Source organism: Rhagoletis pomonella, unplaced genomic scaffold (assembly GCF_013731165.1).
Source record: "Rhagoletis pomonella isolate Grant_MI unplaced genomic scaffold, Rhpom_1.0 Rhpom_scaffold_00008, whole genome shotgun sequence".
NCBI classification, from domain to species: Eukaryota; Metazoa; Arthropoda; class Insecta; order Diptera; family Tephritidae; genus Rhagoletis; species Rhagoletis pomonella.
The window spans coordinates 35986912-36012864 of record NW_023458562.1 but is presented as its reverse complement, the minus strand read 5'-3'; the positions used below and the strand labels follow the sequence as shown (position 1 = coordinate 36012864).

Below are 25953 nucleotides of genomic sequence, written 5' to 3'. Positions count from 1 at the left end.
CAAGTACTTTTATAAGCAAAACAAAACTTTACAAAAGTTTAAACAAAATATAAGAATTCAAAAAATGCTCATCGATTGGAATTAGTTTATGTACTGTAAGATTATCTTCGTTACGATGTCAATAAAAAATGTTTTGATGGCTGCGAAATCGATGTTGAAAAAACGTCAATAGTACATACATACATATGTAAATGAATACATACAACATGGCTTCCGTAAGTTGTTTAAGTTATAAGGAAAAATGTGCAAAAATTGTGTTCTTGTTGAAATACTATTTTTTTTTTTTAATAAGGTAAAATGTGTTTTTAAATACTTGTCAACTAACTTAAATTAATTCAAAGTCTTAATTACCTACAGTACAGTTATTTGCATAACTCTATTTTTAATTTAAAAGTAAAAGTTATATTCTATAAATCTATGCCTTCATTGCGTCTACGTACATAATTGAAAGCATAAAAAACTGGCCTTAGCGCTTAGAACGATTTCGAGATTTTTTGTTTTGTTCGGCACAGTCGATGCTTGTTTTTTCAGTGCAGACCGCATTTAATGCCAATAATTTCATTATAAATGCATTTTCTTCTTTTCATTTACTAATGCGCAGCGACACAGCTTATCGTGACGGATGCAGGTGCAGTAGTGGCGCTTATTCGTAATTCAGGTGGAAGAAAAACTCGCGTCGTACTCGTCACTTTTACACGGCAATTGGGACAGTGGATGCATCTATAAAATAAAAGATGGAAACAAATTACTTAAAATATAGCCCATACATCAAGTGAAGTGCTCTTCGAACTTACCTCGCCGCACATTCTGCACAGGTGGTTATATGCGAGCAGGGATTGAACATAGTATTGATTTCACGATCCATACAAATTTTACAGGTCATCGCTTCGGAAACGCGCGCTTCCACACAACGTGCAATGGCCGCATCACGTTTCTCCTTTTCACGCAGCGCCAAGTCTAATTTATCGCTAACCACACAGATATCATCGAAATGCGGTGCTTCTCCTGCCAATTGTTGCGGCGAAGGCGAACTCGTACTGTGCGTTTGAGCAACACCGCCGAGTAGACTATCGTAGAGATCTCCATTGCCGCCGACAGCACTGTTATTTAATGCTTCGATACCCTTTTCGTGTAATATGCGACGCGCCTGATCATGCACTTCGCGGCAGGTGCGCTGAATGTCGAACACGTATCGCTTTCCCAATTCGGTATCCTCTTTGAACATGGAGGCGATGGTGCCCTTGAGATCGCGTGTGAATTGATTGGTGACCACGCCACGTACCTTATCACAGACATAGAAGGCATGACGCTCCGTTATGGAGCGGTAAAGACCAGCGGCAATAGCATGTTTGGGCAACTTGATTTCGAGTTCTCGGCGATCATTGCAATCGCCAACATATTCCAGCTTAAATGTGCGACGAAATGATTTAGCAGAGGCGATTGCGCTGAACGGGATGCTGTAAGAGTGATGAGAAAAAAAATATGGTTGATTAATGGGAGCGGTAAAAAATCAAGAACTAGCAATGAGTTGCAATGAAATAAAAAAAAACAAGCAAGTCGTGTGCAAAAACAATCGAAAATGAATTTATTCAGGAACTTCTTTGGAACTTCAACCAGCTCCTATCTATTCAAATTTTCTGACTACACAGAATCCCCTGCCTTTTTTTTAATTGTCTTGTACAATAACTTCATAAACAAGTAATTTTTAGCAAAAAAAACTACTTAAAAAAATATCTATATATCTCATGATTCAATGATCGGATCTAAACCAAATTAGTATGGGACACTACCTTTCCGTTGCAAAAAGAATTATCGAAATCGGTTAACGTGGTCCAAAGTTATGCGGTAACATACATAAAAAAAAATAAAATAAAAAAATTTCCGACGAACTGATAACCTCCTCCTTTTTTGGAAGTCGGTTAAAAAGGAATTTACAACTCAAAATACTTACACATTCTTTTCGTCTCCCACGCAGGTCGTGATCGCATTAGCGCCCACGGCTACATCGCAACGCACCGAACTCTCATGCGTCGTCACGCCGCTGAACACCTCCTCGCCGTAGCCTTCGAGATCCTGAATTTGCTTCAATAGCCAATATTTTGCCGATTTGGATGTCATTTTCAGTGTCGCCAGCTTGCCATGTTCCACTGCAATGCGATGATAGAAATCTTCCGGCATATCAGCGTCAACACCGTCATCGGCACACACCGGTTGGACAATATAGCTTTGATATATACACAACGGCGATGTCGACACTGTATCATCTTCTGTCACATCACTTCCCGACGCTGATGTCGTCGTTGTTGTTGCTAATTGTGACGTTGCGTGGGCATTACCGCTACATTTCATTGTCACAGACAAAGCAGTCGAACCTTCATCGGCAACAACGGCAGGCAAATGTAAATTTTCAATATGTTCTGTGGACTTTTGCTTTGAAAGGCGTCGCTTCTTGAACGACAACACATGTTCTTTGTCCTTGCGCTCCTTGTGTGAGTGTTGTTGCTGTGCGGTTACATCACCTCCGCTGCCTCTGCGCGCTTGTGTGGGACATTTCGCCTTCAGCGATAATGGATTGAAGCGTATACCATCAGCTTGGCACAACAACGCTGCCAATTTGGCCGCATTGTTCCAGTCATGTGCGCGCAGGCGCTTTTCCAGCAGATCGGAACGCGCTTGCATGTAGAAAATGTTACGCACACTCTCCTGGAGTAAACAGTGAACGGGCACCCAGAATTTGACGCGTAATGCGAGCATTAAATGTATGCTGCTGCTGCTGTTGTCACACGAAAGCCGATTACGTAGATTGATCCATTGGCGTGTGCGCGATTCCTCCTGGTTGGGTGTCCAGTACTCGAGGCCAAAATATTCCATTTCGCAGACGATGTCGAGTGCTTTGCAAACCTACAAAGATAAGAAGGGGGAAGCGTGGGTTAGAATTGTTGGCGTAAATGAGCTCTGTATTCAAGTGGACAGACAAATCGACGAAGATTGGCGCGTGAGATAAACGTGGAATGTGGATATGAAATGCATCGGAGTATGTATGTTTGTATGCATTTTAATTATCAAAATTGAGCGTGTATTTACAACAAATTTAAAACTAATACTAGTAATTTTCTTTAACTTAATGCGATATCAATAAAAGCTTATGAGACCAAGTTCACAAATATATTAAACTGTTTAAAGATAAGCGATATTTTGTTGATATCGCATAAATCGTTTTAGGCAATATACATATGTATGTAGTGTACTTAGTAACTAGCACATATTGATTGAGCGAAAATAGTTACTACGCAAAACACGGCAATAATAAATTAGGCGAAGGTGTAATAAATCAGTTAAAAAAAAAATACTTAATTTACAGGGGCTGGCACTGGTTGCTAAAGCCTCCCAAAAAGAGAGCTGAATAACAAAACAAAATAACAGTTGAAACAAGTAATTTTTAAGCAAAAAACAAAACCGACTTCAATTCTCAAATAAAAATTTAAGAGATGATCGTATCTATGTACGTGACCACCACTTGGATACCAGCTTTCCTCTAAAAAAAAGAATTATAGATCTCGGTTAACGTGGTCCAAAGTTATGCGGTAACATACATAAAAAAAAAATATTTCAACGAATTGATAACCTCCTCCTTTTTTCGAAGTCGGTTAATAAAGCAGTTTTTTCAAGGCCTTTCTTGGAGATAATATATTTAGAAACACGTATTTTCCCTTCACTTTCGCCATATAACTGTGTGAAACGCCTTAAGGAAGTGAACAAATTTAATTTATTTATCTAATTATGTATTCATTTTATTTTACTTTTTTTGTAATTGTGTAATTTTTTTTGTTATAAATTTTTTTTTTAAATATTCTTTCTTACTTTTAAAAATTTTTAACTTTTATTTTTTTTAGATTTGAAGTATTTGATTTTTTTTTGAATTTTTGAATTTCCTATTTCTTTTTAAATATTTTACTTTTTTTAATTTTTTTACCTTTTAATTTTTAATTTTTGATTTATTATTTTTCCTTTTTATTTCTTAATTATTTTTGAATGTTGAAACTGATTTTTTTTTTAATTTAGTTCATCAAATATTTGTAAGAACTTAATTCTTAGTACATTTCTTTTGCAATTTTATGCGAAAATTTTATCATTTTCTCCTTCTTCTGCGAGTAATCAGTTGTGAAGCAGCACGCACGGTCTTAAGTCAATTCAATTTGTGTTTGAAGCGGTTAGCTTGGAGAATGGGGAGGTTAGCTTGCAAGAAAAAGTGCGCAAGTAATTTTTAAAATATTTGAAAGTCTTTTAGCAAAACTACGAAACATTTTCCAAGCTCTTGTTATTCAAATTCAAAACTTTCGCTTTCTTTTCTTTAACTCTATAATTTTGGAATTTATTTGATTTTTCAACGCTGGCTTCATACTTTTGTGCAAAACGCAATTTTAACTCCATTAATTTGCGTCTTAATTCAAATATGGGTCTTGCTTGCAGTCGATTTAGTGATTCTTATTTTTTTTTTGTTTCTTGAACTCATAAACCGCCAAAGTCAACAAAACTGCAAACGAAGTAGAGCACAATATGCGATGACATCAACCTGCGAGCGAGTGGAGATCAAAAATAAACCGAATATTTATGTACATACATAGGTATGTATGCAGGTAGTCAGTCACGTCGCCGAACTTGTGGGTGCGGCTGTCTGTGTGCCATAAAAAAAAAAAAATTTTTCTTGTTTAAATAAATATCACTGCTCTAAAAAGTGCGATAAAAAGGCAATTTTATTGCAAAGTAAACTTTTAAATTATAATAGGTATTCTCTTGAAAAATATTTCAATTTAACTGCGGAGCATTGTTATCTCGAGCTGGTATATACATACATATGTATGTATGTAGTTGCATACAATAGCATGCACGAAGCTAATAAAGATTCCAGGTGAGATACTATTTGAATAGAAGTATCTATGTGAAAATTCAATGTACATACAAACTTTATTATACCCATTTTTCAGGCAAAAGGCTGGAAGTTAAGATTTTTTGCTATTTTGCTAGCCGCTGTTAGCTAAATGGTACTGCCGCCATCCAAAAATATCTATATACATATGTATTTACATATAAAAATATCAAAATTTAAAATTTATATGGGGCACCCACAAAAATTACAAAATTTTAACGCATTTTTATGGGTCGCTACCAGAGTTGTAAAACATTCAAAATTAAAAAAAAAATCGAAAAACTTTGAAAATTCATATAAATTCATAAACTCGCCGATTCATAGCTGGTCAATGTCGAATATTGTCAAACTTTTGTGATTTTAAAAACATTTTGAATTTTTTTAAACCCTGGTAGCGCCCTAAAAATGTGTTTAAAATTTTTGTGAATGTCTTTATTTTTTTCGTAGAACAAAATAAAATGGGTGCCACTTGATGTTGATATTTTAAGAACCACCCTAAAATGTACATATGTATGTATGTAAATAAGGAGCACCTATAGGCGCATGTGCCCAGTTAAGCTTCCATGTCTGTCTGCTTGCATGCGCACTTCCAGCACGTTTTTTTTTTGCTACTTCTCTGCTTCTTTTTCTACTTAGCTTAAAGTTTTAGAGCTTACTCTTTCTTTCCTCATACCTTCAAAGGTATTGTATTTGTGCAAAATTTTGCTATTGTTTTGGACTTGTTAGTACATATTTCATACTAGCGTTTCAAAGCGCGAGTAGACCATACCATAGACTGTGGCAAGCCAAGCCAACCCGTATGTCTGGCTTTAAATGACATACATACATATGTACATACCCACAAGGGGGGTTTTGTTGTCAAACTCGTGAGTTTGAGCGGGTTAAAGCCGTTTCAAAACAGATGTGCGATCAGATAGACACACACATACAAAAAAGGCACCAATAAAATCTCGAATTACTCCTACAAGCCAAAAGAGAGCGCACGAGAAAAAGTACGAGTATTTGATGAGTCTTCAGTATTTTGAAGAGATACACAATTGCTGTGTGCGCAAAGTGTATATCTATTACAAGAGCGCAACATGCGTTGATCGCTGCGAAAGATCTCTGCTGATTCATTTTGATTGTTATTTTTTTTTTTATTTTTTTGAGCGACTCGCTGGCTTTTTTTTTTTTTTTTTTGTTTTTTTATTGTTGGCGCTGAGGCTTCTTCATTGGACATTGTACCCAACGCTGGTAGTTGTTGCGGCAAGAGAATGAACTTAACAATACTTGTTTAGTAGATATTTAAGTATGTAAGCCAATAACAACTATGTAGGTGAGAGAAAAAAGTTGTTTAATGAAGAGAATTTCGTGAACAAAACAGAAATGAAGTGTAACACTCACGCACGCGCATGCACACACACACACACACCTAAAGGCACACATATATATATTTATATATATATATATATCTGTACGAAAGTATATATAGTATACGAAGCAGCATGCTGTGTGTGAATGGTAAAATTGGACTTTGTACCGCGACCCAAACGAAAATTGGACTTTGTACCCATTCACATATGAACTCAACTTAACGCGATTTTCGTTTTTTTCGACGTTTTTTTTTGTTTGTATTTAATTAGGCGGTTGCCGTGTGTGCGCGACATACTCATGCTGCCGCGTGTTAATGGGTTGGTCATACAGGCAGTGTTGCCGTTAATTTGGAATTTGTACATTCGTTACGTATGTCTTGTTTATTTTAATAAAAGTGTAATTAAACAGTGTTTGTTGTTAGGCGTCTGAAATTAAATAGCTGCAAATGTATGACTGTATATATTTACACAAGCACACTCCACTTCTGTATGAAGTTTTATTTTCATTGAGTTTGCTAATTTGTTGACACCGTTGACGTTCTTTTCCTGTTTAAAAATTAGTAGGTACATTTTTTATTATTTTGCAACTAAATTAAAGTTTAAGACCTTGAGTTGCATTAATTACTTTTTTCAGACCTGCACAATGAACATAAATGTTTGCTAATTGTATGGAGATTAATTGAACATTTTTAAACTGTAAAATATGCTGATAAGAGTCGTGCAAAGCTTAACCCTTTTAGGCCTATAAGTGAAGTGAATAGGAGGTTGTATTCTAAATATGTACATATTAAGTGCTAATTAAACCAACCGTAACGGTTATGAGCTTTGTAATACAAATTACCGTTAATATATGATTGCCATTTTTTTATCAAGAATAATTGTTATTTTTGGACTTTTATTTTTTTATTCGATTTTTTTTTTACAGTTTCTTCGATCAATTTTGGACTATTATTATTTACTCATTAAGTTTTTGAACGTAATTTTCAAATATAATTCTTTAAGATCATAAAAGATTTAAATCAGCCATAAAAACGTAATCTGCAGCATGTATAGTTAAAAATTTCCGAAAAAAAACCTAAAAAACCAGAATAACAATTATTTATTATTTGAAAAAAAAAAAAATCTCAAAAAATCTATTAAATTTTACCGTTAAATAAAAAACCAAATTTACCGATTATTGGAATAATTTTGCCCTAAAATAATTATATTTTTCAATAGTAGCAAACAGACAGGTATGCAAGTAATTGGAAACGGACAGGTTTTAAAATAGTTGGAAATAGACAGGTATGGAAAAGGTTAGAAACAGAGAAATTTTAAAATATCTAGTTGGAAACAAATGGAATTTAAAATAGTTGGAAATGGACTAAAAAAAAATATTTTAATGTCATTTCAGCCAAATATACATATTTTAATGTAGTTGAAAACAAATGCAGAGTCGGATAATTGACTTGCTCCTAGGACACGTTAATAAAGTAAGTTGCTTGCAAGAAAAAAGGAGGAATTCCAACCACTTGTAGTTCGCAAAAAGGTAATTTTAGATTGCCTTTAAAGTACTTCCATTTCCGACAGGGTCTTGACCACAAAAAAATAAAAATCAAAAAATACCATTTTGCGATGATCTAAAAATAAATATATTGATATTTAACGGTTATTTTCGGTCCATGAATTACAAAAAAATTTTACATATTCAAATATTTTTATAAATTTCAATTTGAGTTTGTTTGCTTTTTTTCGTTTTATCTTTTCAAATTATGTTATATTTTTTATTTACTTTATTTGTATTAAACTTTTTAAATTAGTTTTTTAAAGTTTTTCATTTATGTTATTTTTTTATTAAATCTAATTTTTGTAATTTTTTTAAATATTTTTTTTATCATTTAACTCTTATATTTTAATTTTTTTTTTTTAATTTCTTCATTGATTTTTTTTTTAGTTTTTAGGTTCATTTGTTTGAATTTAATTTTTAATTTAATTTGTTTTTTTTTTTTATTATATGTAGTTTTACATTTAACAGTCTCATTTGATACAAATTCAATTCTGCATACGTACAAGCTAGTAAAAAGCCTTAAATTAAAATTAACCCAATAAGTATCGCATGAGTCGAGATATCTAAAAAACCGCATATAAAGTCCGATTTGATCGGTAAAGGCCCGATAAGAGAACGCACGTGCGAACTATGCTATGCTCAGCTGTGAGTGCTGAAGCAAATTTTGTTCTGATACCTCGATTCGGGCAAAAAAAAACGTCAAAGCAAAAACCTTGTAAAGAAGAAATTGAAGAAGTATAATTTTGTATTTGGAACGAGCAATGACCATTTTGTGTATCGGTTAACTCCATAGACTCATAATACTTATAAGGCATGACCGTCTCCAAACAGGCTTTGAATTTTTCAAGAACTCTTATATATACATATGTACATATCTACATATACACAAAACCTAGCTAAAGTACAAAGTTGGCAACCCTGACCCTACGGTTTCGTTTAATTTTAGTGGGATTTCCATGAGTGCAGCGCGAACACGGACATTGCTTAATGAGTGTGCCGTAACTAACTGCCTGACTGGGCGCATCAGCTCTATTCATGCTTAGATACATACATACATACATATGAACTAACGTAAAGAATATTGTTCAACGAATGGGGGCGAGGGGATGCGCAGTTTGTATAGCTAGGCGTAAACCTAATTAACTTTTAATTCAATAGAGTTCAGGCACATGCATGCGCTTCGTGAGTTTCAAACATTAATTGTTCTTATGCCAGCAGGATTTGCGTTTATTTAAAGGCAAATTATTTAATTTTAATTTTACTTTTACTTTTTACTGAAACATTTTTTACAGGTTTGTTTTTTGTGATTAGCAAACGATCGGTAAGTACCAGAGTGAATTGGTCGAAAAAAGTGCCTCGTGCCGTGGTCAATGTGCTATTTTTAAAATAACTTGTGCTTTCAAAAAAGAAAATGAAATAAATTGAATAATTCGAACAAATGCAAATATGCTCATATAAGTACTTTTGCGGGCGCGCTGTTGGTACATATCTAACTACATATAATACATACATACATACATAGATCAAACATTAGTATGCATACTGACATATGTATACGTATATATTTTTATTTAATTTTATTTAATTTAATTATGTTTTAAATAGGTATGAACCGTGTGAAGAGGCATGTGAGCAAAGTTTACAATTCTACATTTATCACTTTGGTGTCGGCGGCGTCCATATTCGAATTCTTTTGGCATCGAGGTGAGGTTGTCTTGACGTTGGCGGCCTGAATGGGAAACACTACATATACACAATTTACATTGTGGCCATATATTATATACTAATAATGTTTGCTGTATCTCTGAAATATGTCATACACATTTCGATATTGTGTTGTTGTATCCTACCGTACCATATTGTAAATGTAGCACGCGGTTGCCGAGTGATTCCACCAGCTTTTCGAGACAGCGTGAAATCAGTTGTCGTGCATGTAGCAATGTCATTTTAAGTAGTTACGAGTAGTTAAATATTATAAAGTACTCGTACCTATCTATGATTGTTAGCTCGCACACATTGTATGAAAATTGTAAATGAGTTGCAATTTTATAATGTCGCTGAGGTGAAATGCACTGCTGACTGGATGCTTAAGTGTTGCTGATTGCAATCGAATTATAAAACTTATTTTAAATTATGCATTTATTTTTATACATGCATATATGCAAATTTTTTGTTAGATTTCACATTATCTTATTTTGCTGATGTAAAATCTGTCTCTTAGAATAGTCAATGAAATTAATAAAAAAATAAATATGTACGTATGTACATATGTACATCAAAACCTGTCTGAACACACTTTCATCGCTTGTGTGCCAATTCGCACGTCCAGACAATGTTAGTGATTAAGAAAATAATTACAAACCAGTTGAATCTTTTTTTAATTTTTGGAAAAAAAATCTGAAAAGGTTTTAAAATGTATTGCAAGCGCAGATTTGCTTAAAACAAACGGGCGATTGCAGGACAAAAGCGATGATAGAACGTTTTTGAATATATTATTTTTGTCTTTTAATGATATCGCTGTTTAATTTTTTTTTTCTTAGTTTCTGGCTGTAATTGTTTTTTATTAATTTATTAATTATTGCCGCTTTAATGCACTTTTCGAGTACTAAAATTATTTTTTTTTAATTTCTTAAATTGTTTTTATTTTTTTATTTCCTGCCTTATTTTTTTTATTTTTACGATGGAATTTTCGAATAATTTATTTATTTTTAATATTTTTAAACTTTTCCGTTATTCCGGCTTTATTTTTTTTTTATTTATTGCCGTTTATGCACTTTTCGTGTACATACTAAAATTATTTTTTTTTCCAAAATTTTTTAAATTTGTTAATTTTCGTTTTAATTTCATATCTCTCTCTACCTTCTTTCTTTTTATTACCGTTAACAATGGATTTTTCGAAAAATTAATTTCTTTCTAAATTTTTTTTAACAACTTTGTTATTCATGCTGTTTTAAGGGCTGTTTCCAGCTCCCAGGAAAAACGAAAAATTCATATGAAATGACGCACAAGAAATGGAAAAGAAATTTTTTTATCAAATTCTTAAATCATTTTGCAGCTCTCAAGAAAAAAATGCCCGTATATTTATTTCTTCAAGAAAATTCATAGCAAAAGCAAAGTGGTTTTTGAAGCAATAGAAATAATGAAAATTTTTTTTTTGTGATTTTCCGGGAGAGCTGGTTTCAGGACATACATTTTTTACCCTTTTACAATTTTTATTTTTTTTTTAATATAAAATTTCCTGACTTTGAAGACTCCAATAATTATTGGAAGCGGGAAAAGGGTTAAATTTTACGAAACTGTTATTTTTGCAAAAAAGTATGAAATAACAAATAGAATATCATTCACAAAATAGCGTTTATGATGTAATCTAAAAATACGTAACAAAATGTGACACGTAAAGTTAAAAGGGACCTACGGTCAGAAAGAATCGGTTTTCACTTTTTCATCGACTCTTATAGTAAACGGGCCGCTCTTTCCAATGCAATAAACCGCACTTTTCTAGCTGCATTAGTTTTTTTCACAAATTCACTTCAAAGTTAGGTACTTTCACAAAAAAAAAGTACAAAAAAAACTCAAATCTGACAAACTATTCTGAAATTAATTAAATTCGCTTGAAACTCGTTACTCGGGGGTTTTCGGGGTCGCTGATTACGAATCCGATGTTAGTTTTTCAAAATTCGGTGTCAACGACATTTTGGAGTTTCACATGAATCCGAACAAATTTTAAATTTTTTTTCCGTCATATTGGAACCGCCATTTTGAATTTTTAAAAACGAACATAATTCATTCATAATTCATTCAACGAACGGATTCATAATCAGCGACCCCGAAAACCCCCGAGTAACGAGTTTCAATCCATTAAAACGTTCAGAAACATCAAAATCAACTTGGTAAACTTCAAAGTCGTTTTTCTCGAAATCTTTTTTTCTGAGCGTAGGTCCCTTTTAACTTTACGTGTCACAAATGTTCTTTAATGATTTCAGATTAAAAATATTTCGAATTAAGATCGTGACATTCTGTTAAAATATCTTTTAAATGAAGTATTATTTTTTTAATTTTATTAAATATTTTTTTTTTAATTATAAAATTATATAGGTATATATTGTTTTTTTTTTTTGTAGTTTTTATTTTCCTGTCGTTTTATTACTTTTATTTTTTATTTTACATACCTTTTATATATTAATTTGAGGTTATAAATACTTTTATGAAAGTGTGTGTGTACATATATGCATTTTTAATTTGAAAAAAAAAAAATTTTATAAATACACTTTTTCACCTTTTTATGCTGTCTCAATGAACTCTGTCGATTGACGTACATATGAAAATAATGCTGATTGCAGCTACAAAATATACGTAATGCATCCAACTTTGAAACAACAACTAGCAACAGTTGGGTCTTATTGAAATAAATTAACATTTTTCTTTTTTGTAACTCTTATCAGTGTATTTTTGTACACATATGCATATTTATTTTCCCATAGTTGCCCAGCAACTGATTAATGAGAGCAATTTCATTTGATCGGTTTAATTGTGATTACAATAATCAACTTATATTTAATCACAAGGGCGTAAGTACACTCCCATTAAATATACATATACCCATGTTTTGAATCACGTTTTACGAAACAAAAAACAAAAAAAAGATTTATATAAATGTACTATGCAAATGTGTTAAGCTTTGATTAATATTTGAATTAAATAATTACGATAAAAGGGAGAATTAAGTTATGAAACAAATAAATATACTTTTTTCTCGCGTTTCTTTTTTATATAATTTTTTTAACTTTGATAAGAATAGCTTGCGCTTTGTATTTTTATTTTCATATTTTTTTTTTATGATTTTTTCGTTTATATGTATTCTTTCTCTGACCCATCTATGACCCGGTCAAGGTTCTTGCCATATATAAACACATGCAATTGACACACCCTTTAGCATAATCGATCTGGAAAAAAACGCAGTGACGTAACTAGTGTTGTAGCAAACAGGCCCCTGCATTATTATCTATATGTAAGTCTGCCCGTTTGTCTGTATGTTTGAATGCATGCGTGAAATTTGCATGCTTTACTTAAATCGGCTTGTGTAATTTTAGATTGTTAAATTATTCATACAGGTTGTGCATGTTGCGATTAACGCTGAATTAGCTGGTATATTTTCTTGAAACAAAAAGTTATTGAAAATGTTTGAAAAGGTTGCATTTGGAAAGTGAGCAAAAATTGCAAAAGTCGCCAGCATAAAAATTTCTTCTTTGTATTGTGTTCATGCGTTGTATGGAAGAAAATGCGCAATGTCCTCGAAAAAATGCCCTGAAATCAACAGTTACAAAACTGCATAATGAAAATTTTTTTAAGAAATCGAATCGAAAAACTGAAAATTTCGATGAAAATTTCTTGCAGACCTTTTTAATACTCGCTTTCTCATTGCGTTAATTATGTAAATATTAAGTATAACTATTACACCATAAATTATACTATTATTAACACTTGCGAAACAAACAATTACACACAAAAAAATGCAGATCTCAAAGTCCAAGACAATTACGAGTAATAAACCTTCAATTGTGAATCACAAAACTTGTAAATGGTCGCCATTATAGCGGGGATTAGGCGAGTTACGAAAATTGCAGGTGGCATAGCACCAAATTATGCTAACAGCTAAAATTAATTTATTACTAAGAGCAGATAATCGATTTTTTTGCCTACCATAATTAAATACTTCCCTTATCTCAATACCAATGCTGACTAAGTGAGCTTTAAATCGATTACTTGCGAGGCGGATTACTAATAATATTTCGCATTAATAAACAGATTAAATGAGGCAATTGGAGTTATAAATAATATGTGTGATTAACGAATTGTGGGTGACAAATATTTAATTTAATATTTCTTCGTGATTTGTATTGTTGTTTTTTTTTTTGATAAATAATCTACAATTATGCGCCATATCAATGCCAATTCTGCACTGCTTAGCGCAATTACAATATGGCATTGATTTAACGTTGACTAAACCGTTAAAAACGATTAATGCTATTTGTTTTGATATATGTATTTCCGCATAGGTAGGCCGTAAACAGGACAAAACATCGGGCAATATGTATTTGTATGCAGATACTTAGGTTTTTATATATTTATGTATGCATATACGTGCATACATATACATACATATATTTCCCTTTGTGCGCGATAACTGCTTTTTTGTGATTTATGGCAATTAAATGGTTGGTAATTGACTTTTCTTATAACAGCGTTAAAGAAAAAACTTTGCGATAAATACGTTTATATAATTAACAAAGAGTACAAAGTCGAAATGGTTATCAACTAACGGCTATACAAAAAAAGCAAAGCAGCAGGTGTAAACAAAGCAATTTATCGCTGTTAATGCAAGGCAAATAAGTAGGTATTTCTATCTATACATACATACATATGTACATACATATTTATGTACATAGGTAGATTATGTCGACAGACATCGTGCTTATCAATACTTTCTACACCTACAAAATTTCTTAATAACCAAAGCGTTGATAACGAGCAATGTGCTATACGTAGAAAAAACGATTGTAAAAATATCGCTAACGAGTAAACAAAGTCAATAAATTCAGTTCATTATGAAATTAACAGTAATGGTATAAAGCTAGCTGCTGCTATCAGTAATTACCAAAAAATAATAATAGATATGTATAAAAAAAATAATAATAATGATGATCATTAAGGTTGAAATGAGTTTAAGTGTTCTTAAGTGAACCTTGCGCTAAATTGAAAAATTCGATGCTTAGTGCGTAGAAAAGTGAAATGACATTGTACAGTTGAATGTCCGTTAAAAAGGGTGTGCGTTAATCTCTTAGTCGATATGCATACATTAACATATTAAATACATCCATATGTATGTACATGTAAAATCGCAATAAAGGAAATAACTTTTTTTTGCGTTCATTAAACTCATAACAGCACAAAGTACTGTGCGATGATTACTTAAACAAATATGACAGTTTTTTAACTTTTTCCTTTCTTTATTTAAACATTAAATATATGTACATACTCATATTGGTAAGGCGATTATCATTGCAAATACTTACTACATATTTAGATATTTGTGTACATATTCTGCGCAGTTTCTAAAATTGAAGTATCTATTCTCTATATACTTATGTATGTAAATATGTGTGGGCGTGCACGTACTCCAAGTAAAGGCCTACTTAAATACATTACTTGAGGTTTATTTGTCAGTTGCACTCCAAATAGTTTTCCAGTTGCTGATAAGCACTGTGCTCTTACTTAGGCGATGAAGTCATTTCGGCTGCAAAGACTACGCACAGATTACCTTGTGGTTAGCGCAAAATGTGCTAGGTGTTAAATTCTATGCCACTCGTATCAGTAAAATTTTAATTACTTTTGAAATTTGAAAAAAAAACGTTGGGTACAAAAGTTTTCGAGATAATGAAATTAAAAACGAATATAACGAGAAAAAACTCAGCGACCCAGTTTTTTATATACTAGCAAAAATATAACAAAAAAAGATCGATAAAAGATATCGCATAAAATTATCGATTAAAGTCATATCGAAATTTTATTTTACCTTTGAAATTTTAATTAAAATTATATACAGCTATATTTTAATACAAAATTTAGTGTAAAAAATTTTTAAATGTCAAAAAACTTTGACTTTTTTTCAAATTTTTTGGTCTCTAAATTTCAAATATTGTTAATTCTTTTCATAAAAATTTTATATTTTGAAATGTTAATATTTACTTTATTTTTATTTTTTAGTAACCTTTTTTCTTTATTTTTATGCACATTTGTACATATATATGTTTGTATAAAAATTAATTAATTAATTGAAAAAAAAAACAATAAAAATATAAACATTTATTTATTTAAATTTTTATGCATAATTGTATAAAAAAAACCTATGTACTACAGGTTCACACTGGACGTGCTCCATTTTTTTTTATAATTTTAAGTGTTACAAGAAGAGTCCTTCAGAAAAGTATATGTATGTATGTATGTATGTATGCATACTAGATACTATTTTATTGCAAATTTTGTTACGTCCTATATTTAGACATACATAATTATTAAAACATACATATTAAAATAAAATTTTCTAAACACCGCGTACATCTTTTTGGCGGTTAGGGCACGATATTATGCTTCATATTGGGCTAGAATTTCTTGCTAAAATCTTGGCTAGTTGTCTGTCTTGACCGCGTGAGAAGCGAGTAAGCATCTCTATTTTTATTTTTTATTTTTTTATTTTTATTTATTTTTTGTTATAAGTATTAGTCATGTACACAGTAGGCACAAGTTTCTGCTTTAATTATATCAGTACGGGTACTAAGCTGAACTTATGTATATCAATTTATTTTAAATTCAATTTATTTGCCGGGTATGTGTACATAAAAAGAGGCACATTTTTACATAACAAATACGCTTTTAAATGCATACATATGTATTAGATATTTACAGTTACCGTGCGTTCGAAAACATTTCCTACATACATACATATATGCACTGCTCGACTTTAACTTAGCACCCTTAGAATAAACAACATAAAAAAGTCGAACAAAAATTGATAAGACCAAACAACTAAATAATCAACAAGTAGCTGTGATTTTTTTATTTGTTTACAAGCTTATAAACTTACATTCCTACATAAGAATGTTTTTATATTACATACATACATACATACATATGTCCATACTGCTCACTAAACACATTTTATTGCTGTGTTTTCGAAAACACCAAAATGAACTTTAAACAGGTGTAGTGGACAATGAATGACAAGTTTGCCCTTTGGACATACATATGTATGTACATATGTACGAGTAAGAAAGCAAGAACCAACAAAACTAACAACCAGAATACGCGAAGTTAGTGCAATATCGATGCAGCAAAGTATCAACAACAACAACATCAACAACTGCAGCAGCATTAATGGCAACAGCAAAGCACAGAGTACTAAGTAGGAAGAAGCGGCTTTCCTGCGTTAAATCAATGACTTATTGCTTATGAATAAGTGCATATGTATATATAGAAATATGTATGTAAATGCCTTTATATCTATACATACTATGTATGCGCTTTATTCACTTCTTGCTTTATTCTTTACTGCGGTTGCCACTGAATGACGAATATGCGGCAAAGTGTTTTGTTGCGTAGGTCATTGCGAAAACCGATATGTATGCGGTGGGTGCGGTGCATGTAGCTGCGATGCGTTGCGGTGCAACACAATACACAGCGGCAGATAGTGAAGGAACAGAAAAAAAATATGAAGAAAATGTATGTAGGTATGTATATAGTATGAATAAAAAACAAAAGTAAAAAATTAGTTTGAGCTGACCAACTGAATGAATGAGTATGGGGAAGGTAAGTTATGAAGGTAAAAAAAAAAAACAAAAAAAAAATCTTTACAACACAAAAACGCACCTTTTCGAGGCACTCCTGTCCGATTGCCTTCGTATCCCATTTGACCGCTAATTGTGTGCCGTTCGGTAGATTGACAATGCACCACATTTTGACTAAATTCGCCGCCTTTGCGTTGCAATAGCTGTGGTAGATGGAGTTGCAGCAGCCGACGCCAGCCTTTCACTTTGTTATGGCTAACTTTTTTGCTTTTATTTTTAATTATTTTATAGTTTCTTGTTTCGTTTTCACGAATTGTGACACTTTTTGGCGTATCCTTTTGGTGTTTTTTTTTTTGCTTGCTCGCGCTGTTCACGTGCAATTTACGTGAATTCTACGCGTCTTGCAAACACTTATACGGATATGAAAAACTGGATTTTAAGTAGCGTTTTGTGCATGTACATACGTATGTTTATACGTAGGTATTTTTTATGTACGAGTAGCTGCGCGCACAAAAGGCAGACCTGTTTTTTTTTTTTTATTGTCTTTTTTCTTCACGGCTGAAATATGCGAATACTTCGTATTTATTTAGACTCGTTGGGTTCTACATAAAATGTATAAATATTCGAAAAATGTATTTGAGTTCAATAGCTTTTTAATTTTTTTAGAATTCACGCCTATATTTCTTCAACTTTTATTTACAGCGATTTCTGTACTTTTTTGTAACACTTTAAATTTTTGTTTTAGCATTCAAAATGCCTTTAATTTCATGTACATATGCTTCTTTGTATGTGGGTTGGGTGGTAGTAGTATTTAGTACACCTGCGTTTTGCGAACGCCGCTCACACAACTGTATTGCTTGAAATTCGCGTAGCGATTGAACGTTTTCCGTTTGCAACAACCAACAAAACACCAACCAACCAACCAACCAACCATACAATACAATACAATACAGGCCTGCCGGGGCTGCTGTCTGTTGCCTCTCCGATAGAAAGTCACCGACGACGTTGAAACCGAAATGCAAAAAATACAACAAAAACAAAGTATAAAACAAATGAAATGACAAAAAACAGGAAAATACCGCATACAAACATGGAATTACGAGTTGTATTAACCAAGCACATACTCATACATACATACATACATATTAGGGTGCCCATCGAAAAAGTTTTTTTTTTTCAAGACCCTACCCCATAATTTCCTTCCTTTTTATGAGAAATATTATATTATTATTTTTATAGATTTTTTTTTAAATCATTTAGAGGTCGCGACGTGTCATTTTAGGTCAGAAAGTACGGTTTTGTAGATTTATCAGTTTTTGAATGACTAGTTTTCATTCAATTTGAAACGATCGAACATATTGTGAGAATAGAATTTATATTTATAGGCCTTTAAAAAAGAGCGATTGTATATACCAATTTTGAATAAATATTAATGAATCCCTTAGCCGCATATTTCCAGGCTGTATTTAAGAAAAGTCGCCTAACTTTGACAATTTTTATGCGATTGCAATAAGTGTGGTATAAATTTATTTGAAAATAGATTTAATTTTTTAAATTGTGGAAATAAGTGATGGTCAAAACATAAAAAAAAACTGTTTTTTTTTTTTTAATTTGCCCTATGAAAAATCCCGACAGTCCAAGACTGACAATTATGATACATCATTTTAAAGGCCTATAAATCCTCTTATCACAACATGTTCGACCTTTAAAATTGAATGCAAACTAGTCGTTCAAAAACTGATAAATCTACAAATCCGTACTTTATGGCCTAAAAAGACACGTCGCGACCTCTAAATGATTTAAAAAAAATCTATAAAAATAGGCAATAATATTTTTCATAAAAAGGAAGTAAATTAGGGGGTAGGGTCTTGAATAAAAAAAAAAAATGTTTTCGATGGCCACCCTAATGCATATACGGCAGGCACAAAATAGGCAAAGCTGAGCGCCAAACAATGGAGCATATGCCGCCAACATTACCGTAATGCTTTGGGGAGAAAAGCGCTGGCCAATGCGATAAGTGAGCTGAGCACTGCAGCTATATCTCTGAGATACACGCACACACACCCACCGTGCAAGGTGCTCCGGGGCAGTGCGCTGGGTCTGAAGCTCTTCTTTCAATACTTTGTCTGTGTTCTGAAACATTTAAGAGCACGCTGTAATTGTTTATTTAAGAGCAACTTGGTTGCGGACGTCCCACTGCGATCCATCTGATCCAAAAACAGCTGTTTTGCAACTTAACATTTTTGTAGTCGCTACGGGGATTGCTCGATAAATGCTGCATATTTATGCTCGTTGCTATTTTTCGCGCCTTTTTTTATGTGAAATGCATATCTATCTAAATGTATTAACAAAAACGCAATAATGCTAACAACAGCGATAACGAAAATTATAGCGATAAAATATCGACAACATCGACAACAAATAACGACTCCGATAACGAAAGACATAATTATATCGATAACAATAGCAATAATATCGGTCGAAATATTGATTTCGATAACTATATGTATAAGTTTATATGTATAAGTTTAAATATGCCATAACTTTGTTTTTTAATTTTATTGGAAAACGCTCATTAATAATACGCTCATAACGATAACACTATCGACAGCTTTAGCGATATCGATAAAGAAAATGATAACGATAACAAAACAAGTAATGTTCATGCTTCTTTATTGTGCTTCACGACCAGCAATAATCAGTTTAGAAATGAGGAATTAGTGCATAAAAAATTAGCGTACATTCGAAATTTATTCAAATTATAATCTACCAAGTTTTTCAGAAAAATCAGAAAAATAAGCAAACCAAAGATCCCCTGGCTCCCGATTTGTGGTTACGTCATACTTGAATATCCCCATTGCAGTCAAAAAATGTATTTATCGATATCGTTATCGACGTACACGTGGTTTTGACACATCGGTATCGATGTAGATATCGATATATTTGTCGATATAAGTGTATTTAACTGATATCATGTAATTTTTTGTCTTTTATTTTAGTTTTTTTCGAGCACATTTCATTTTGGGAGTTTTGATCGAAAACTGAAGGTGAACAGACGCTACAGAACTGAATACGTTTAGTTTTCAGTTTTATATTTTTAATTATTTAATGAATAGCAGGAACCGAAAATAACCGTTTAATATCAAGATTTTTGTTTTTTCGACAAACTTTAAACGTTATTTTGTGATTATTCTCTGATTTTTTTCGATCAAAATGTAATCCTTATTTTGGATTTTTTTACCCACTTCAAAAAGATGAGGAGGTTATCATTTCGTCGGAATATTTTTTTTTTTTGTATATATGTAATAACTTGGGTTTAGGTCCGATCATGAAGAAATTAACGGTACTCCTAAATTTTTAAATGAGAATTGAAGTCTTTATTATTTTTCGATCATTTTTAGCCATTAAAATCTAAGAAATTAAATCTGATAATAACGGTTACAATATGATCGAGCGATCATATTAGTAGCTTAATAGCTGGGGTTTTAAAATATCTCGACACCTGCGCCTCCTAGCGGATTAATTCATCTTTCAAATTGCATTACCATCAGGTTGTATGCAAAGTTTGAAGTTTCAAGTCTCTAGTTATCTGGAAATTGGTTAAAAGTTGATTGCAAGATTTGATTACACAAAGGTGAAACCTAATAAAAGCTTGAAAATTTAAATTTGTTGCCTTTTAAAGTAAAAATTGTGTTATAGTATAACAATTTCACTTTGAAGGAAAATTTAGGTTTTTATACTTATTGGGCCATCCTCGTACTTGAATAACAAATGATGTACGATATGTTGAAGAGGCAATTTACGTTTGAAGTGATTGGTAAAATGTCACGTACCACATGTTAGTACTTTTAAACTTGTAAATAAGTATATGTATATTAGTGCGGCAAGCGTCGATGCAACAGAATCGTAAAAAAACGTCATCTGCCACGTTTCTGTGTAAATGAAATGACTGTAATTATTTATCTACTTCTCCACTCACAGTGACTCATAAAAATGAACATATGTATGTTCATATTTAAGGTTTCGGGAGAAAAAATTATTTTAACAGTTGCAGAAAAATTTATAAAGAAATGAAAATACATATATACACTGTCGGAAAAAAGTATTGGCAGTTTCTATTCTAATATTTTTCCGCTATTTTATTATAAACATATGGTTCATTCTACAACAAAAAATCATAAAAATATATTTTCTAAACTTTGTGCAAAACTCGCGAAAATTCAATAAGTTTTCAATTTTTTAATCAGGTTTTTTCGAATTTTCTTGGGTATGCAGTTTTGTAGCCCATTAAATTCTAGTATAAAAAATGCAAGTACGTAGTTAAAAATCGTATTAATTTTTCAGATTTTTTTTAAAGGTGTTTTGCATTTTTTCCAAATAAAGTATTTCCGATTTTTTTTTTTTGATAAGGAAGAGACAGCGTGAAAAAATTGCCAAAAATCAACGGCAATTCGTAGCTACTCAGAACTTCTACTTTATTACAATAAAGTTGATTGGGCTGCAAATCTGCATACTCAAAAAAATTCTAAAAAATCTGATTAAAAAATTTAAAATTTGCTTGAAAATTTTATGAATTTTCGCAAATTTGGCACAAAGTTTAGAAATCATATTTTTGTTTTTGTTTTTTTGTTGTAGAATGAACCATATTTTTATAAAAAATTGTCGGAAAAATATTACAATAAAAATTTGTGCATATATTGTAAAAAAGCAGCTGTGCCAATACTTGTTGCCGGCAGTGTAAGTACATTGGGTAATACATTTTTGTGTTATAACATTATGCATATTCCAGCGTTAATGCGAAATGCAATTGCAACCAAGTGCAAGTATCAAATTGCAAAATTTTATCAACAACACAGTCGAAAATCTTGCAGCAGTCATTGCATTTAACTCTATACGAACCATAAGCAAACGCAATGACTAAAGCGTGATTTTCGGATGTGTTGTTGTTGATAAAAGTTTGCAATTTCACATTTTGCATCGTTGCAATTGCATTTCGCATTAACGCCTGAATACCCCTATTGGCACTGAGATGCTGAGCTCACTTAATGTGCGTGATCAACTTGTTGGTAAAAGAAATAGTATTTAAAACAAGTAATTTTTAGCAAAAAAAAAACCGACTTCAACTCTCATATAAAAAAAAAATATATATATATATATCTCATGGTCCGCTGATCGGATCTTAACCAGATTAGTATGGGACCACCTCTGAGACACTACCTTTCCGATGCAAAAAGAATTATCGAAATCGGTTGACGTGGTCCAAAGTTATGCGGTAACATACATAAAAAAAAAAAAATAAAAAAATATTCCGACGAACTGATAACCTCCTCCTTTTTTGGAAGTCGGTTAAAAATAGTGATTGGTTTGGAATTAGAGGGCTGATGAGTTAGAAAGATGCAAAATTGTATGAATTGTAATGCCTGATTTCCTCCACTGGGCACTAAATGACATCAATTTTTTCTTTTGCAAAAATTGGCATTAAGTTGTTTTCCTTTAAAAAATGCCAGTTTAAATGGTGACAATTTTTGGTCATTTCAATGCCTAGACACTACTTCGTTTCAATTTAGTTAACCATATATTGTGTTTTTTTATTTGTTATTTAAAATATTATGAATCACTGTAATAAATGGCACTTACATACCTCCATCTCCTTAAATTTACGCGCCGTTGTATGTATGTATGTCTACAGTTGCATGTGACAGCTCGCACGTTTTCCACATACGACCTTTAAACGTGTTGTTTTTTGCCATTATTAATGCTCTTGTTCTTTATGCTGCAACAAACAAATCCAATTAGTTGTGTAAATGCGCCGTTACGCTAAGTTTTTGTGATCTTATTAACATTACCTTTGTCTAATTTTTCAGTTCAATTGGTAATCAGGTGAATGCTGATTTTAACCCTATATTTAATTTTCACAAGTTGGTGACTTAAGGATGGCGAAATGGGGGGATAATAGACCCTGTCGGAAAAATCAACAAACAAAAATGGTTAACCTTTTTTTAACTTGTAAAATTATTTGTTTTTTTTATAACAATACTTTAGTTTCGAAAGTTATGCCAAATTTTCAGTTAGAAGATGCTATGGGAAAAAGAAATTAGTGACTGTTTTTTATTAATTTATTAAGTAATGGCACAAGTTAAGGCACATCAAACAGGTAGTAGCATTAGGGTAAAAACCACATTTGCGTGAATTTTGTTGTTTCTTCTGGTATCGAAGATGTCAAAAAAAAATAAATAAAAAATAAAAAATTGAAATTGGAAAAAACAAAAATTGTTGCAACTTTCTTTAAATTTATTTGCTTCTCGAAGCATTGATCCCTCCTATTCCAAGTAATCAGCGGTTGTGCTGCTGAGTTGGGCGAACTTTCCAAAAGCTGCTATTCAATCGCTTGTTTTGCATAGAAAAAGGTTTCACATGCAAATAGATTTTAGCAATTTATAATATATGTGATATTGTGTGCCACTAATGTTTATTTATTTATTTTTAGGAATTTTAAATTGAAATACAGTTCATTCTCCAACAAAACTCATATAAAGTTTAAAAGTTTTAACAAGACTACAAAAAAACGCAACACATTTTCAGAAACTCAGAGAATGCCCCTATTTTGTTTATCCCTTATATGGAAGCAAATGTGACAAAAAAAAATACTAAAAAATCAACGGTGACTTTTAACCACTTGATACTTGCACATTATGAGACTAAAATTGAACGGGCTATAAAATGGGCGAAAAACTTCCAACACTTCTGAGAAAAAAGTTTGAAATTTGGGTGAAAATTTATTACGTTTTATTGTGGTCTTTTAAAAAGTTTAAAACTTGGTTGTATATAAGCTTCGTTAAAGAGTGAATTAAACACAAGTGGCAAACAATATCACTTTGGAATAGGGGTGGTATAGATATGTCCAATACTGTATATTCTGTTAGCTTGAACTAAGTTTCATCTGACAAAGAAAAGTCAATCGTTGGTTGACCCTACAATCTTCTGGAAACTACAGTATTTCCCGATTAATTGAACCCCTAACGACCACTTAGTATCTAATAATATTAGCATTGACTACCAGCTTCTATTGTAGGAAACGGAAATGTTAAGTATGTATAGGAGATGGGCGCGGGACTAAACTCTCAATCAATTTTTAGGTACCGAACCCGCCCATTCCTATCACTTATTAAAATTTACATGGCTTTGAAACTAATTTTAGATAATATACTAATATACGTATGTATTAAGGTGGTCCAAAAAAAGTAAAGTCGGAATTTAAATGCCGCCACACCTTGGATTGTTCTATACCGAGAAATATACCCCCATTTTTTATTTTGAAATCAAAAAATATGCCCAAAGCTTCCCATGTAAATTATATGAAAAAAAACCAGCTTTTCGTAGAAATTATATAGAATTCTTGAAAATCCTTATTTTTCGATCGGAAAACTCTGGTTCTCTTCTGGAGACTTCCAATAATAATATCCAAATGTTTATTTAACCATTTTTTTATTACTAAAGATTTTTTATTAGTTCCTCCATTGCATTTTCTGGGAGTTTTGACGGACCTATAAAAAAAGTTATCATGAAAAAATGTTTAAATAAACAACTGGGTATTATTACAGGGAATCTCCTGAAGAGAAACAGAGTTTTCCGAACAACAATCCTAGTGGGTGGCGGCTTTAAAATTCCGACTTTACTTCTTTTTGGGCCCTCCCTATTTAATATGTATGCATATTTTCTCGAATTTCGGCATACTGAAAGATATGGCATCTTTAGGGCTAATTTCATATAACGTTTTTTAGGAAGATCTTCAGAAGTTGCGGATTTAGTCGGGAGTGGTGGGAAAGGCTTTGTTTCCCGTTCCGCACGCAACTTTTTAAAGAACTTCCTGTTACCGCCCGTCCCGAACATTTTGAAATTGCTACCGTGGGAATCGAAATCCCGCCCCATCTCTGGTATGTATACATGGAAAATAACTAACCTTGTTTAATTTTATTGGTACATACATATGTATGTATGTATCCACTGCATTCACTAAACCTGCCACCAGCTCAATTGCTCGCAGTTCCAGAGATTTGGGAAATGCAATTACTAGTTTAAGAGTAGCAGAAAATTCCCGCTCAAGCATGACCACCCTATGCGTAAGGATTACAAAATCAAAATTTGTTTTAAGGCAAAGTAAAACATTCCAACTTACCTTACGCAGTTGAGATTAGGTGGTGAAAATAATCTCTGTTACATAAATTGCGAGCCGGCTCTCGCTCTCTCTCTCTGTTCCTTTCCCCCCATAAAGCACAGCACACTCCCTGCACCCGCTCTAACTATTTGTATGATTGCCACTTTTCTCCTTATCCGTAATGTTCACTCTGAGCTGGCCAATACCATATCGTATAAGACCGTCTTTGCGCCGCAAAGCTGCTAAAGATTGTGCACCAACTGCGATCCACAAATCTTTGCCGTTACCTTTTTCACGCGGTCGACCACTAGCGATTGTCCAGTCGTCAGGCATAACATCAGCATTTTGTTTCTTAATTAGCGCTAAGACCGTGGCATCGTCTACTATGGGCGGTGGAATCCAAACGCGCACATTCGTACGCGCTGACATCTCTAACAAGGGTACAATTTCCAGATTTGCGTTAGGCCAAAGTTCACCTTGACTACGGATGAAGTTCGTTAGGAAGTGCAACGCCTCCTCATTGCCACAACCGATCACCTTCATGCCATTTTGCCATCTGACACCATCATACATGCCAATGTTGGAGTTGTTGGTGCGTTCCATTTCAACAAGGAGGCCTCGCATAATCTGCG

General features: G+C 32.5%; 1 protein-coding gene across 6 annotated transcripts; it reads right to left on the bottom strand.

Moving 5' to 3' along the window:
* Positions 1–202: 202 nt before the first annotated feature.
* Positions 203–25463, bottom strand: LOC118744755 (E3 ubiquitin-protein ligase MYLIP). 6 transcript variants are annotated; one of them, XM_036478042.1, is made up of 6 exons: positions 25343–25463; positions 23013–23125; positions 22808–22939; positions 1952–2901; positions 795–1457; positions 203–720 (listed from the first exon to the last, which is right to left on the bottom strand). In XM_036478042.1, exons 3-6 carry the CDS (start codon positions 22811–22813, stop codon positions 591–593), a joined length of 1749 nt encoding a protein of 582 aa, XP_036333935.1. In that variant the 5' UTR covers positions 22814–22939; positions 23013–23125; positions 25343–25463; the 3' UTR covers positions 203–590. The 6 variants fall into 6 exon arrangements, with proteins under 6 accessions (XP_036333935.1, XP_036333938.1, XP_036333934.1 ...); XM_036478045.1 differs by lacking the exon at positions 25343–25463 and adding an exon at positions 25127–25279 and having other exon boundaries at positions 22804–22939; XM_036478041.1 differs by lacking the exon at positions 25343–25463 and adding an exon at positions 25127–25279.
* Between the last annotated feature and the right edge of the window lie 490 nt (positions 25464–25953).

Coding starts and splice junctions, on each gene's coding strand:
- LOC118744755 (XM_036478039.1), bottom strand. CDS start 25,273: ATGCTTGAGCGGGAATTTTCTGCTACTCTTAAACTAGTAATTGCATTT. Junction 1,458..1,951: donor GTGGGAGACGAAAAGAATGT/GTAAGTATTTTG, acceptor TCACTCTTACAG/CATCCCGTTCAGCGCAATCG. Junction 721..794: donor TGTGCAGAATGTGCGGCGAG/GTAAGTTCGAAG, acceptor TTTATTTTATAG/ATGCATCCACTGTCCCAATT.